This window comes from Saccopteryx leptura, chromosome 1 (assembly GCF_036850995.1).
Source record: "Saccopteryx leptura isolate mSacLep1 chromosome 1, mSacLep1_pri_phased_curated, whole genome shotgun sequence".
NCBI lineage: Eukaryota > Metazoa > Chordata > Mammalia > Chiroptera > Emballonuridae > Saccopteryx > Saccopteryx leptura.
Window position 1 is genome coordinate 126,549,144 of NC_089503.1, and position 16,245 is coordinate 126,565,388.

The window sequence follows — 16,245 nt, forward strand, 5'->3', positions numbered from 1 at the left end:
CTATCTATCCCTCTCTCTGACTCTCTGTCTCTGTAAAAAAAAAAAAAGAACTATTACTGTGTGTGTGTGTGTGTGTGTGTGTGTGTGTGTGTGTGTGTGTGTTTAGTGCCAGTGAAATTAGGAAGGGTATATTGGATGACTGATTGATGAGGCCATGTAGCACAGTAGGACAAGGGACAATAACATGTGTGTAGGGGTCTTGTTTCTAATCCTAGGATCTTCCCTGAATCCTGAATCCTAATAATCTTGGATAAATATCATTGCACATTTTAATTTGAAGAAGTTTCTCCAACTACAAATTGAGGGGTATATACTCTTTAATGACAACCCAGCTCTAGAATTTTTGAGTTATATGATTCCTATTAGATAAAAAACAAACAAAAACAGAAACATGAGGGTGGATTAAAAAAAAATCACCAACTTGCATCTTGTAACCCAGAAAATACCAAAGAAAAAGTTCAAATCTTTGGTGCTTCTTTTTGTTTAGATGGTGATGATAGTGGTGGTGGTGGTGGTGATAGTACCTCATAATCACTGTGATACTTTTCCTAGTAAGCATGCTCCTCCTCTCTGCCCCTTTCATTCAGATCTTTAATACCCTACCATACTGATTTATTCCTGATGATATGGTTGTGAGGGCACCATAGTTTGGTGCATGTAGAATAAATAATTGAAATCCACTGGTAATGGCTGGGAGTTGAGAGTGGTCACTTCATAGACTGTTGGGACCTGAGGGGCAGAGAAAGAATGGTCAGCAGAGTTAGATTTGCCTGGGGATGCAGACTAAGGCGAAGAGGCAGTTTTCATTGTATAACAGGATGGCAGTGCCCTCATGGGGGGAGGGGTAAATTGTGAGAAATCTGAGTGTCCGAGGGTGATTCCTGAGACACATGAGAAGACCCTTAAAGGAACGTAGTCCCATTCCCGTTCCTTCCCCCAGTGGAGTGCGCACTCATGCCATCTGTAGCCAGCTTCCCTATTGCATTGGCCTCCCATCCCTATCCTCCAGAGGCATGCCTTTCTAGGCTATACCCTTGGCCTAACTTGACTGTTAGTCAAGTTACTTCTACTGAGAGAAAGGGTCTGCTTCTATTTCCCCATACAGTTAAAATAATCTACTTTGGTTTCTTACTGGTGTTGAAAAAATTTGTTATTTTTTTAGATATAACTTTGGGCTAGCCCTTTATGACATAACCTCAGCTCCATGGGGACTCCTCACCATCCTGCATTCTTGGGGTCTGCTTTCCATTAGTTTCTGCCTGCCTTTATTGTCTGCACCTGGGCTGACTTTCTCCTCTGTTCATCCCTGGCGTGTTGTTCCTTGGCTCCAGCTTCTCATCTGCCTGAAGTTCTTTCACACCTTGAGTTAGAGGCTGAACATCTCAGATGAAGGAGGCTCATATCCATTCTTTCTAAAAGCCACAACAGTAGAATCCAAAGCCGATTGTGACCAATACATTTGGCTTTCTCTTTCCCTTATGCTCTGCTGACCTCAATTGTATATTTCAATGTTCTTCCTCTTCCCTGTTGAAAGCTGCTTGTTTCATTCTGATTTCCTGTTTCACACTTGAGCGGACAGGGCTGACTTTCAAGGCCTTGATGGCAGACCAAGTTCCTGCTTCTAAACTTATTATACACTAAATCTATCTAACAAGATAGAGCACTCAAATCCTCAGCCATGGTTGAATTCAAAACCTAGACATGTTTTAATTATAAAATGTAGTGAATATAAGTGACCTGTAAGAATTGAAGATTGATGAAGAATGCTTTTATATCGTTTTACTTAAATTCATTTTCAGAATACAATGCCCATGTTTTTTTTGTCAATTTCACAATGATCAAGAGAGCAATTAACATAGACTTACCCGAGTCTCACACCTGCACATACCGCACGCACACACCTTGTTCTTTAACTCTCATGCCTATCTCACATGTGTATCTGTTGAATTAGTGATTGATACCTTTTTGAACTCTGAGGTCCAAGGAAATCTCTGCTACATACATTCTTAGCAGGAGAATGCTTTGGAAGCCAAAAATCCTTAAGCTTTTTTTCCCCTTTGTTCCTATGATTTTTATGAACTCTACTTTTTTTTTGTCTATTAAAAATAAAATTCCTCTCTTTTTATTTTGTAGAAACTACCTCTTCAGGTTGCAGCTTGAGGATTTGTCTCTGATCCAGGTAGGTGCAATTTATTTTTCTCAAGCTTTCATTTTCCATCCCAATTAGCTCACTGTTTGAGGGGATGCAGACAGACGTAAAGGTATTCATCAAGGCTGCACAGGAATTCATTTCATCGGGCAGTCAGGCTGCAGGACTCTTGGCTGACCTGGCTTATGTGAGTCATCACCTGCTTTAATCTGCAGTTGGCCCTTTTCTCCTGCTGTAGCCCCTCTTTTTTTCATGGGCATCATCTTTCTCTTCATCAAATGACAGCTAATTCAAAGGCTATATCCTCAATGTCTGGGAGCATTCTTTTCTGCCCCAGATAGAATAATCATTGATTATTTAGTTTCATGTTTTTAGCCATCAATTCTTATATAAATCAACCCCCTTAGAAAATCATTGTTTCCTCTTTATAATGTATAATTAAATATGAATATATATATTAAAAATTATATACAGTAAAGAATATGTGATGAGAAATAAAAATGCAGTTTACTTACATCTCTGTTTATTGTTTAGAGAAGGAGCCTGAGACTTGTATATCTGAATGAAATATTTATTTTACTGGCGGATATGAACTACAAAGACCCCCTTTGTACTCCAGTCATTCAGAAGGGTCTGATGACCAGAATCTTCTTGGAGATGGAGAAAGTTATGGCACAAATATTTTCTTCACCAAGATTCTAGAGCTCCCTGTGTATATGCCAGAATCCTGGGGCTCTGTGTAATTTAGAAGAAGTTCTTTGTCCCTGGCCAGATAGCATGGTTAGAACATTGTCCGCTAGTACAGATGATGCCGGTTCAATTCCTGGTCAGGGCACATACAGGAACAAATCGATGTTTCTGTCACTCTCTTGCTCTTTCTCTTACTCTCTGTAAAAAAATAGGTCAATAAATAAACATTTAAAAAGAAAAAATTCTTCAACCAGTTGTAATGCCACCCTTATGTACTGGAGTTCTAAGAACTGGTTGGAGAGTTTGTATTATATCCTTCTCTTTGTGATGCTGGTATTAGTGAACATTCAGGGAATGTTAGAGCTTGAGCTTAATGTTAGATCTTTTATTTACTAAGGCCTTATGAAAAGCCGATTCCACAGCAAAGCTAATATTGCTAAAAAGCAAAGCCTTTGAAGACAGTCGATGTGGTGTGATGTAGCTCCATGACTCCCAGGACTAGTGGGTGTCCCTATCTGTGAAATGGCCACAGAACACTACCTTTCCCATACTGTCATTGCTAAAATTACATACAGTAAGGCACGGATAAGAGATAAGGTACAGTGCTTTCTAAACAACTGTTAATGACTTATGTTTTCTTTTAATGGAATAATAATAAATAATACATTATTATCCCTATTTTTTCATCACACTGGGCAATAATTGTTTATCCACTGCAATTTAGTATATGACTAAAGTCTTTAAATGAGTTGATTGGTTGGTAAAATTTTATTGTGTTATTAATGACTCAGAATGATCTGCAGTTTAAACAAAATACCATTTTAAAGCTCTGACTTTTAAACACTCTTTTATAAAAAATATAAACCTTTCAATAGATAGGAACATTGGTACATATTGTGCTCATTGTGATCCTCCTCGTATATTATATGGCAGATTGTGTGTGCTTAGAAGTAGAATGTGTAGGTATGTGTGTATGCATACATATTCATTGCTTTCCTCATCTCCTAGATCCCGTGGTTTAGGGTCTAGAAACCAGCACTGAACACACAATGGTAGCTTTCTAAAATTTATTCTCACTAAAATAAACCAAGGTTTCTTATAGAAGTAGCTGATTCTAGGGTCTAGGTAAGAAAGTTCCAATTAAGCCTGGAAGATTTTGTTGTCCCAGAAATTAAGGAAATATTCACAGAATGATGAGGGCATGTCAAAAGGAGGAAGAAGCCAGCTTGAAGGTGGTTCACTAAAGACATCTGAGACAATTTGATTGTCAAAATAAATAATGATGGTATCAGCTTATAACACATTGAATAAACTAAGAATCCATGAATATATAATAGCACAAATAAGTGGATGAATAAACAACTGAAGCAGAAGGGACTACTCTCCCTTGCTGTAAAATGCCAATTGGAATGCTAAAATGTATGGGTGAGAGTTTGATGATGATCAAGATATTTATATATTCTCAAAGTATTTACCTGTAAAATACTTATTAATTATAAGAGGAAAATCTGTGACTTGATAGTGAAAAAATCTCGTCAATCTCACCATAACAACTTCCTTGAACGTCCCTTCACTGGTAATGGGACAGAGAATTAGTATAAGAATCCTGATTTGATGTACTGAGAAAGAAACAGTAAGATTTCTAATATTCCAGCCAAAATTATGACCAATTTCACCATGAGGATCCATCACACAAACCCAAACTGAGGAACATTCTACAAAACACTTGCTTCTACTTTTCAAAAACCACCAAGTCATGAAAGGCATAAAAAGAAGGAAGACCTATTTTGTCATAAAAGACAAAAAAATAGAACAACCAAATAAAACACTGGATCTAAATTACATCTTGGATCAGAAAAAGAATGTTTGTGCTGTAAAGTATACTATTGGGCCAGCTGGCAATTTTTTTTTTCCTAAAGTGAGAAGCAGGGACACAGAGAGACAGACTCCCATGTGCACCCAACCAGGATCCACCTGGCAAGCCCACCAGGGGGCGATGCTCTGCCCATCTGTGCCATTCCATTCTAGCACCTAAGGCGGAAGCACCTGGGCCAACTTTGCTCCAATGGAGCCTTGGCTGCAGGAGGAGAAGAAAGAGATAGAGAGAAAGGAGAGGGGGAAGGGTAGAGAAGCAGATGGGTGCTTCTCCTGTGTGCCCTAGTTGGGAATCAAACCCAGGACATCCATGCACTGGGTCGACACTCTACCACTGAGCCAACCAGCCAGGGCAACAGCTGGCAAAATTTTAAGGTCTGTAGATAAAATAGTTGAAATATATTAATATTGACTTACTGATTTTGATGCCTGTAATGTGGCTATACAGAATATTCTTGTTCTTTTAAGAAAACTATTAAGTAAGATAAGGAGGAGTTAGGAGTATAATTTCTGCAAAGTTTTCTGAAATGATTTTAAAAATGACAATATGTGTGTATGTATGTTATATATATATAATATATATAATACACACACAATTATGCAGAAAGAATAAAGCAAATGTGACTTAAAGTTAACAGGGGACTGATTCAAAATAATGAATGTAAGCTATAATTGAAAAAAAGAAGTTAATAGGGGAAATGTAAAAGTTTGGGTAAATAGTTTATGAGAGTCTATTGCACTTTTCTTGCAAAAATATTAGGAGATGCCCTTACCATTATTAGCCCATGTGTGGTATTATTGGGGTGGGGGAGAAGGAATCGACTCTTTTCTTGTTTCCTATTGTGACTGCCTGTGGCAGAAGTCAGGTTTAGGTTACTGACGGAATTGAACTGTTATTGAAGTATGGAAAGCCCATCAGCATCGCCACCTGTCAGAGATTATAGTCTGTGATAGAGCAAACCAAGGAGATGAACTTTCTGAATGGTGGCCTTGATGACACAGCCTTGACTGCTCAGCCCTAGCAGCACTGCTGCAAACCGTGCAACTCTCCGCTCACATTTCTGGTTGTGTGAGCTGCTTGGAAGTCTCCCGTTTACTCGCTGTGGAGACAGATACCGCTGACGGTTCTTCCCGTCAGACTTTTTTTCTTACATGTCTTCAATCAAGTTGTCTTGTTGATTCCTGTGACTGTTTTATTGTAATTTATGTGACTACTTCCAAGGCTGTCAGAAAACAGTAGGTACACTGGTGAAGAAAGGGCTGTGCTGGCGTTAGAAACTGCTCTGGCCAGGGGAAACAATGTGAGCTTCACTTGTAACTTAGGTTATTGGGTGGTCACATTGAAACAAGTACACAGATACAGGGGACATTATTCTTAATGATATATTTTAACTAACTTAAGATATTAAAACCCTGGTTGCAACATGCACCCATTGCATTATAAGAAATTGAGATGTTACATTCCTTGTGTGAGTGTGTGTGTGGGTGTGTGTGCTCAGCCTTCACACTCTGGTGTGTGCTTAGTTACTCTTGGAGCATATTCCTATTTGGACTAGCCACTATTCGAAAGCTCAGTGTGGCCAAGTGCGACCCAGTTGGACAGTGGATTTCTATATCATGAGTAACAAGCGTTTGTGACTTGGGTGCTTTTAGTTATGTTATAGGAATATTATCTTCAGCCAGAAAGCATCTGAATTGATTTGGATATCTCAGACTAATAATTTTCTCCTTCCTTCTCTCTCCAAAAATAGAACCTTTCTTTAAAACATGGGAAAATGAGGTAACTGAGTCCAGGGAGGACAAGCAAGGTGCAAGAAAAATGGAGAGCTTCAGATTTAGAATCAACGATAGCCCCTTTTTTAAACATCAGACAAAGTTTACTTGATCTTGCTTCTTCTCTCTCTGCCCAACAGCAGGATCCACTTTCTGGTGGCAGCTTTCTTGTTCCTGTCTGTCTCCATCATCCGAACCACCTTGGGACATTGCCACCTTGTCTGTTAGCTGCTCACAGCTTCCGGAACTGGAGGCTTTTTCCTAGCTTTAAGAGTTTGCTCTCGCTGTCCTCCCAGAAACACTTTCCCCCTATTCTCCTTTCAGTCTTAGAAAAAGAGGGTAGATCCTGAGTCTCACTTTAGCTGTCCCCTCTTTGTAACCCTACCTGAGTATCTTTGGGCTGATGACCCTCTGATGCATTTTATAGCCTTGGAGCCTTTATTTCTAATAGAACATATTGCCTAACTCTGAAGTCCACAATGTGCGCCATGGAGAGCATTGTATTTCTCTCTGTCTCTGCAGGATTAGATTAGAGCAGGTCATTAGATTAGTTACCTGGCAGGTATCTGCAAAAGTTTCATCCCTTGATATTTAGTAATATGTTCACTCTTACTTTATATTTTTAAACTTACTATTGGTGAAGTGTGGGTAAACTTTATATTTTTTCCCCTAAAATGAGGAGAAGGAAAGCAGTGCAGTCCAGGGACTAGAGCAATGAGAAATGCCTGCTGCAATAAGCATCCTAAAGCTCAGCTCTGAGCACTGTCACCACAAAGGACAGTTCTAGAGCCATCCCAGACTCTGAGCCATACCTTTTTACCTCCCAGTATTTGCTCAATACTTTCTGCACTTTTCTTCTTCCCAAAATTCTCCCATTTTGACATTGTTGAGGATCAGCACTATAAAAACAGATGTTGAATAACACTGGGGAACAAAATTTTTGTTTCATCTACAAAAACACTTGTTCTTACCTAATTTGAGTGTGCTGATCTCAAATCTAACATTCATTTTTCTCTGTAAGCTGCAGTTTTTTCGCAATTCAAGATTTTAGATTTTCATCTTATTGTAAAATTTTCAACATTTAGTTTAACATAATGAAGTAGAATGTCTTCTTGGGCATTGTCTTTGTGAAAATATAATAATTTATATAATGCAGTAAATACACTAATACACTAAAAGATAAGATTGCATCAGAATTTTTCTACAATTTTGAAATAGAACATATTAAAACACTTATTTTAATCATAAAATTTGTGCAAAACTTATTTAAATTCTATTCAGGCAAAAATTTGCATTTGTAGCTCTTGCGTTTGTGTACTTGTTGAGGACAATCTCATTTGATGCTCCAGCAGTAGTCTGCTCATCACTAACAGCTCCAAGATTTTTGGGGAACTTATCAAGGTGACTGTTCAGGAAGTGAGTCTTAACGCTCATGTTACATCCAATGTCGCGGAAAGCCAACAGCATCCTTTGAACCAGAAGTTCATAGTTTTCTGCTTTTTTGTTGCCAAGGAAGTTCTTTGTAACTGCCACAGACGACTGCCATGCTGCTTTCTCTTCCTTATTCATCTTCCTGGCAAATTTTTCGTCATGTATGAGGGTTAGAATTTGAAGTCCATCAAATACACCTGCTTTTATCTTCTTGAAAGACAAGGCAGGGAAAGCAGAAATAATATGTTGAATACATTCACTTTCTCCATTCAAAGCCTGAACAAACTGCTTCATTAAGCCAAGTTTGATGTGAAGTGGGGGAAAAATGATCCTGTCTCAATTAACTACAGGTTCATTCACAATATTTTGCATCCAGAGCTTCACATTTCGGCTACTCCTTCTGTCTCCAGCGTTTCTCCCGAACTCGGCTGTCCCACAAACACAGAAAGCAAGGATACTTCGTGAAACCTCTCTGTTGTCCTAGCAGGAAATTTACCATTTTAAGATCCACACTAATGATCCAGTTATGCTCCTCATACTTCAGAAAGTCGAGGACAATTTTTATGTCATTATAATCTTCTTGCAGATGAGTTGAATAACCTATTGGAACCACAGCATAAACATTACCGTTGTGTAAGAGAACACAATTCAGACTCCGTTTAGAACTGTCAAGAAATAGCCACCATTCTGTTGGACTATAGGCGGTAACACCTAGCTGGCTGAGAAGACTACTGATACCATGACAGTAAACAAAGTGTTTGTCTTCGGAAGAAAAGCCCACAAAAATTTGTTTACACTTCCTGAAATGGGATACTTTAGCTGACTGGTGAAGTACATTCTTTTCTTGAAGCCTATAGGCTAATAACTCAGCTGCTTTCTTTGATAGGCCCAAATCTCTTACTAAGTCATTCAATTTGAGTTGGCTAAACTGCTGAGGGGTTAATGACTGCTTGACATCAGAAGAAGACCCTTTAGATTCTACAACCGTTTCCTCATGCATCTTATCAAAATACACTTGATCACCATGTTCACTCTTTTCGTCCTTAAAAGAAGTAAAACCATTGAAAACTGGAACCGGGAGTTTCTCAGAGTGTGGAATAGGTCGCATTGCTGAAGGAATTTTTCTTGCCGATGCCCTTTGTATGGATCAGACAGAAATAACAGTCACTGCTCTGGTCCTTAGGTTCACGCCAAACCATGGGAATACCAAAAGGCATTCCGTTGCATTTTCCTTTTGTCCAGTCACGAAGCATTTTCTAACAATTATGACACACAATATGAAAAGCCCAATTCTTGTCTTGATCGCCAAGGGGAACTTGAAAATAGGCAATATATGTACGTGTCACCAATGATGAAATATTGTGCTTTTGACGTTGAAGTGTGTAACAGCCACATATATAACAGAAGGTGCCAGGACTATTCTTACATTTATGCCTACTCAAAGAAGCCATGATTCAATCTTAAAACAAAATAAGAATGTGTTTTTATCAGATATTAATTTTTTACATTTAAAAACAACTACAATTATGTAAAAATGATGTTTATAAAACATTAATTGCCTTGTGGTTATGTTTAATCCAAGAGTTCTGGCCCTTTAACTCCAATTTAAAAACCAATGCATGCCATTAACTGTAACAAAAAGAAATCAAAATTGCATAAAAACTAGAGCATGTATTAAAAAACATATTTCATATTTGGAATCGGCAATGCCAAAATATATAGAAAAAATTCTAAAACCTCATGCAACAGAAAATAAAAAAAAAATTGTTCCCAGTGTAATGGTTTTTGTTTTTAAAACTCGATTTAGTGATTTTCACAAAATTCTGGAAATGTTCCACCTTGTCATTGTCCCCAAATTCAACTCTGCACTATGTAGAGCAGCCAGCATAGCTTCTGGCCACAGCAGAAACACTGCAAATACCGCTTGATGTATCTTTTCCCTTTCTCCTTCCTCGGGTTAAGGTGACTTGGTGATCCCAAGGTCTGTTGTGTTGGGAGAACAGAAGAGAGGATTCCAGCTCTCCTTTCTGTCAGATTGGTGGTGGTGGTGGTGGTGGGGGGGGATGGGAGATGAGCTGCTGGCGTGACAGTGTTGGAAGAGCACATTGTTCTTCCAAAGATGGTCATACCTGTGGCTTAGCATGTGGAATCAGGCTGAAATCCACTGATGAGAAAAATGGACTTTCGTGAGGTGGTTTCCGAATGGGAAAACTCACTGCAAGCCTGATGTTGTCAATTGTCTGGAACTGGAGTGAACAGAACCCAAACAGATGTCTTGCCTTTGCCTTCCTACTAAAGTTTTGAAGCATGCCCAGTGGAATTTCTAAAGCTGTAAAGATTTGAGCAAGGATTGAGTTAGGACACAATTAGTCTACTACCGTGAGTGCACATTATCCATTTGAGTTAGATCTCTTGGCATCATCACAAAAATATTTTCACATAAATGTACTGTGAGGTAAAATGGCTGTATTTGGAAAATGTACTCCCTTGGTTTTTTTTTATTTTTATCAACAGCCATACTTTACCGCATTAAAGTGGAAAACCAAGAGTTGCTTTTAATTTAAAGAAATAAAACCTGGTTTTCATCAACAACTGAAGAATCAAATATTAATGTGATATCATTTATAAGGTGTCTTTCTACTTGGAAGCTGTGATAAATTCTCTCTCAGCTCACCATGTGCTGAAATTTAGCCATCACATCTTGAAAACCAATCATTTTCAGGCATCATGATAGAATATGTGGCAGTTTACAATGATGTGCCTCTCCTATTTGTCATAATAACAGATTCAACTCTTCAGTATCACTTTTCTTCTTGCCTTGATCACAGTAGTTATTTTGCAAGAACAAAGCTTTTTGCAAAACATAAAACTGCAGCTGGTCTCCAGACTAATTCACATTTGCCCATCTGGGATTGTATCCTGGATGGCCCGACGTACGCGCCCCTTGAACAGCCTCCTAAGAACACAAAGGGACTGCAGCCCACTTAACCTTGCTATCTTTATAACGTTCTATGGCGAAATAGCCCCAAATCCATTTTTATATTGTTCTGTTACTGTGGGAAAAGAAATCCACAGCTTATTTCTCACTTACAACTGCAGGAGTAAGCAGAAAAATTGAAACCTGTGTTCCAATTTGCCACCTGTCTCTCTGTGACTTCTAAATTGAAAACTGTTAAGTCTCTGACTACCTGGTCAATATCAGTAGAGAAGTCTCAGGAAAGTTAAGATAAGTGTTAATTTTGTTTCCTGTATATTTGGGTTTGGGGAATTGAGTTTCAGTTTCTAAACCAGTGTTTCTGAACCAGCGGCTATTTAACCCACTGGAAAGATCTAATTGTCACCACTGGCGGGGAAGGATGCTGCCAGCACCTAGTGGGACGGACGGCGCTGATAGAAACCTTGCAATGCACAGGGAAGCCCCTCCGTGCTCAACTAAATAAGTCCTGGCTCTGAATGCGGGTAATGTCCCGGTTCAGAAACCCCTAGCAAGGGGATTGCAACCTCGGCTTCCTCATATTTTGAAGAAGTTGATGAGGTTAACATTACTTTATTAACTCTGTAGGATTTTTGATGTGCTTAGGAAATTCTGCTTTTTAGATTTCTTCCTATATTTAACCAAACACATTTATAAATCCTTTGTGGCTATTTCTGAAGAAGCTGCCAGGAACCTTGAGTTTAAATTGCTTCCTTTTATTAATATGAAATAAAATTTAAAATAAATGGAATCAATTTATAATACCAGTACTCTCACTAATGGCTCATAACAATATGATATAACTTCCCTCTGTTGGAATTCATCTATGTAATTTAAGGGATGATGTATTAATTAATAATTTAGAATAACTATTCAAATGAGATAATTATATTAATTCACTTTTAAAGTCAAGTTTTATATTTATATTGAACAAGGGGATACTTGTTGCCACTGTAGTCCTCAAAAATCATGATTCTAAATTTTATTTATTTTCTGCCTTTATCAAATATAGTCTTAAAATCAATAGTGTTGTAGAAATCGAGGGATCTTAGAGATAATCTTAGTATAACTTTTAAGGATCTGCACGGTCAGGCAAGCATCTCAGTTACAATTTTACTGAAACACAGCCACATTCTTTCATTTTCAGTGCCTATTGCCCACTGGTAATAATAGTTAATAAATTTTATTGGAATATAGGCATATCCATTCCTTTATATGTTGTCTGTGGCTGCTTTATCAGCAGGGCTGACCAATTGTAAAATAAACTATCTGACCCACAGAACCTAAAATATCTACTATTTGACTGTTCAAAGGAGCTTTCGTCACCTGTTATGGTACCTAGCAAGCCGCAAGTTCTTAGTGAGTGTTTCCTGAATAGATGAGTGAACTCAATATGATGCAGTATAATTCTTTGTTTTTGTGTTTGCTTTTTTACCAGACAATGTTGGGTTGATGTGTTCATTTTGGCTCCCTATGTAATTATTTCATGGTCTCTGGTAGACCATGACCCATGGGGTTGGGAACCTATAATAGTATAATAATTTATCTCCAGATTCTCACCTCTTATATTGGCTCCCTTGGTGAATATTTCCTGTCAAGATAACCCATTTATTTAAACACATTTACTCTCCTTTTCATATAATTTCCTGGAGGATTTAAAGTTCCTTACATATATTTTATATAGATGATGATTAAAATTTTTACTAATTTAGAGCATTCGTCAAGTGGAGTTAACTGCTGTTAACATAGCCCTGCACTCTCAGTGGCTAAACACACAGACAAAAACCTTAGTTCTCCTCGTGTGACAATCCAGAGCAGAGGGTCTGGGCTTCTGTTCCGTGCTGTCATCCAGGGGCCTCAGTGTTTCTTATTGTTCCCCCATCTTCAGCCCACACCTCTAGGGGCAGCACGAAGGGAAGGGTAGAGGATCACACCCAGAGACCTACATCGGCTATGCCAGGGGGAGGCACACCTTCCTTCTGCCCAGTTCCAGTGGCCATAACTTAGTCACATGGCTTCAACCAAGTGCAAGCAGGCTGGGAAGTTTAGTTTGTCTGTGTACTCAGGAAGAGGCGGAAAACTCGGACATTTAGCCATGAACAGGTATTAACATTTTGTCCTAGACAGCACTAGGAATAAACAAGGCTAGCCCTTAGGGATGCGCTTAACTCTTCCCTGTTTTCTTCCAGACTCCCCACACCCCACCATTCAGCCATTCTAATTCCTACCACACACAAACAGATTTATTCATGTTTCTAACATTTCTATAAATAACAAAGCGAGGTACTTTGAACAAACCACTTAACCTCTTTGGACCTCAATTTTCTCCATGGTGCGTTTTGTAGAGGAGAGTCGGGAATTATCCCTCAGGTCTCTTTCAGCATTAAAATCTTAATGTGCACCATCCTTCCACTTACTCTTTTCTTTTGTCATTGCTTAAATGCTCCTGGATTCCTCCTTCTTTAAGGAAAACTTACCCTATAATTGGAAACTTGTCATTATGCTTATTTGATGTAACTTTAATGACCTAATTTGTCATAAAATAACGATGACTCAACAACAGTAATAGCAGGCAGCTTTTGCTGTGCCTTACTCTGTACTCAGCTCTTCACATGCATCATCTCGTTTTTGTATTCTCAGCAGCACTAAGGGGGAGGTAGTATTTTTAATATTTTATGGTGGAGGAGTTGAAGCTTGGGTAGTTTATGTGATTTACCCAAGATCACCCAGCTGGTATGTGGTAGAGCCAGGCTTTGGATCCGGGTGTGCTGGGCTCCAGAGGAGAGCCTCTAATCACTAACCAAATGCCATTTTATTGTACTCATCGTGACCAACTGCCGTACCACCTGTGGTTGACGACCGGCTCCCAGTGAATATCATTTAATCTATAATGTAAATTATATCTGGGTTTTAGGTCAAGTTGTCTGTAAGTCTGAGACAGGGAGTCCTGTGTTTGTGCTGTACTGAGGGCATGTTCTCAGCAGGTGGGCGGTGAGGAGTACAGCAGAGGGAGGAAGGAAGCAAGGGCTTGCTATCAAATGGAGCCTAGCCTCAGCCTGATGCCAAGAGCACTCTGGAGTGTGAATAGAATCTCAGTTGGTCCCCACTGAGGACAGGGGGATGAGATGATTTATACCCAACTCTTCCCATGCTCTTTAGTCTTTAGCTAAAGATTTTAGAATTGGGGGTGGGGGTGGTGGTGGTGGTGACATGATCTCCTGACCAGCCAAGAGCAATTCCCCAGAGAAGGAGACAACTTTGAGCTGGTATCAACCAAGAATGACAAGAACCAGAAGAAGGTGCATCATTCTGTCAGGAGAGCTTGGGAGAGCACCAGGACACCCATTATGGTGTGTATTACGTAGTATTTTACTTGGGCTTGTCCTGATGTTTGAGACACTGGTATTCCCAAACACTGAAGAAGTGAAATGTTTTCATGTGTTTGAAAAAATGAAATGTATTACATGCTTGATTATTGAATGCATTCTGTTGTGTTGTATATGCCTTAATTTTTAATAACTTTACCTATTCATTTCTGAATTTATGCTTCACTTGCAGCCTCAAAAACTAAATTGCAGGTGCATGAATGTTTTTTCTCAGTCATGTGTATTATATGGTTTCATGAAATGAGGTCAAGAAATTTCGGTAAGATAATAGGAAACACTGTCTGACAATCACAGGCTGCTAGATAAATGGAGGGGTCCATTTCATTTATCTAAAATGCATTTCTACTTCTATTTCAGAAGTGGTCCCAGAACTTGACATAACTGTTGAATGATGGGCATGCTTAGAATTCTCTGCCCTGCTTTCATTTTCCTTATTTGTGTGCCTCTTCCAAAATGCTGACACAGATAGATAAACCAACGTACAAAGAAAGTCCTTTGTTTCAAATATAAGTAATGTACTTCTTGTTTGCCTAAGAGATTATATATTCTGGAAGCTGAAGTCTCCCAATTACCTTGAGGCCAAGTGAAAATGAATGGCAAGGGACAAATAGAAATGAAAAAATGTGAGTCATATTGGCCTACCATTCTCTGGAATAAATGGACTGAAACTCTTGATTTGATGATTTTTTTTAAACATACAAGCCATTTGTTATCCTGAATTTATTTAGTCACTGTAATGGAGTTGTATAGAGTAACTGGTAACTGTGGATAGAAGTGTGATGGGCCTTTCCCTTATTTAGTGTATGTCCATCAAACTTTCCTTTTGCTATTCTCTTATAACTAACTCTCTACATCTTATTATTTCATTATGTTACAGTGTTGAATCTGTTTGCATTAGTTTTACTGGTCTTGGCGCTAGCCTCTTTCAAATGGTGAGATATGATCTCTGCTATGATTTTATACAGGTTGATTGACTGGTTTAATTCTTGAAGTTTAACCTTATTTTCAATTTTTGGGAATACTTAGTTATTGGTTATATGTTTTCTAGAAGGTACAGAGGCAAGTTGCCCACTCAGATACTCACTATTGGAAGTTATATAATAAAAAATAGGCATTAATTATTAGGTATGAAATTGTGTTAATAGTTGCAGTCCAAAGACCTCTCACAGTTTTTTGCTATAATATTTTTAACCATTTGAATAAAGAAGGTTTGAAATCAAAAGTAGTCTCTAAGCATAGCCATTAGTTTTTGTTCAAGAGAGTGAAGAGAATTCACATATGGATTCTCCATATATCAAAAACATAGCATTTAAATGACAATAAAGATTTATAAAAAGCAAAACACTACGGAAACAATAGAAGAAATAGAATCTTATGTATACCCCAATTTGAAGACTTATATTTTTTTGAAGGATAGGAAACACCCTTTATTTGAAAATTTGGAAAGATATAAGAACAGAAAACCCCCCCACAGAAACATGGTGGTAAGTAGCCATATAATAAACGAAACCAGTTACTTCAGGTGAAGCAATATTAGTAATAGATGAAGGTGCACAGTGTGACATTAAAGAAATTCCAAATAATGTATTCAATGAGATTTAAGAAAATAGTGTTGATTTTCAGTAACAAATGGAAGACAGAACACACACTCCTGATTACCTCAGCTCTTTCCTGACACATTTTGAGGACAAGAAGGCAATTTTTAAATGTCATAAGCCCACAAGAACAAGTAAAATGGGAGCGAAGGAAAAATTACTTTGGGTTTAGCTAGAGGCTGAGCCTCCAGTGATGGCTGCTGCTTAGAGAGAAATAAGCAGATATGTTGGCAGTCATACAAAGGTCTAGTCACAAATTAAAGACTTAATGGGCTTCAAACACATGGCCAATCTTCCCCCTGAAAGATGTTTTCCAAACTTTAATGATGCGTAGGACATGCAGCTAAAGATCTAAGCTAATACAGAGTAGAC

At 38.4% G+C, this 16,245-nt stretch overlaps 1 protein-coding gene across 2 annotated transcripts in view; it reads left to right on the forward strand.

Moving 5' to 3' along the window:
* Nucleotides 1-16,245, forward strand: part of SEMA5A (semaphorin 5A) — a 487,022-nt gene that overhangs the window by 235,343 nt on the left and 235,434 nt on the right. For both annotated transcript variants that reach the window (XM_066374585.1, XM_066374594.1), the window contains exon 5: nucleotides 2,134-2,179. In XM_066374585.1, the coding sequence (XP_066230682.1) occupies nucleotides 2,134-2,179 (46 nt within the window). The remainder of the gene's footprint in view (nucleotides 1-2,133; nucleotides 2,180-16,245) is intronic.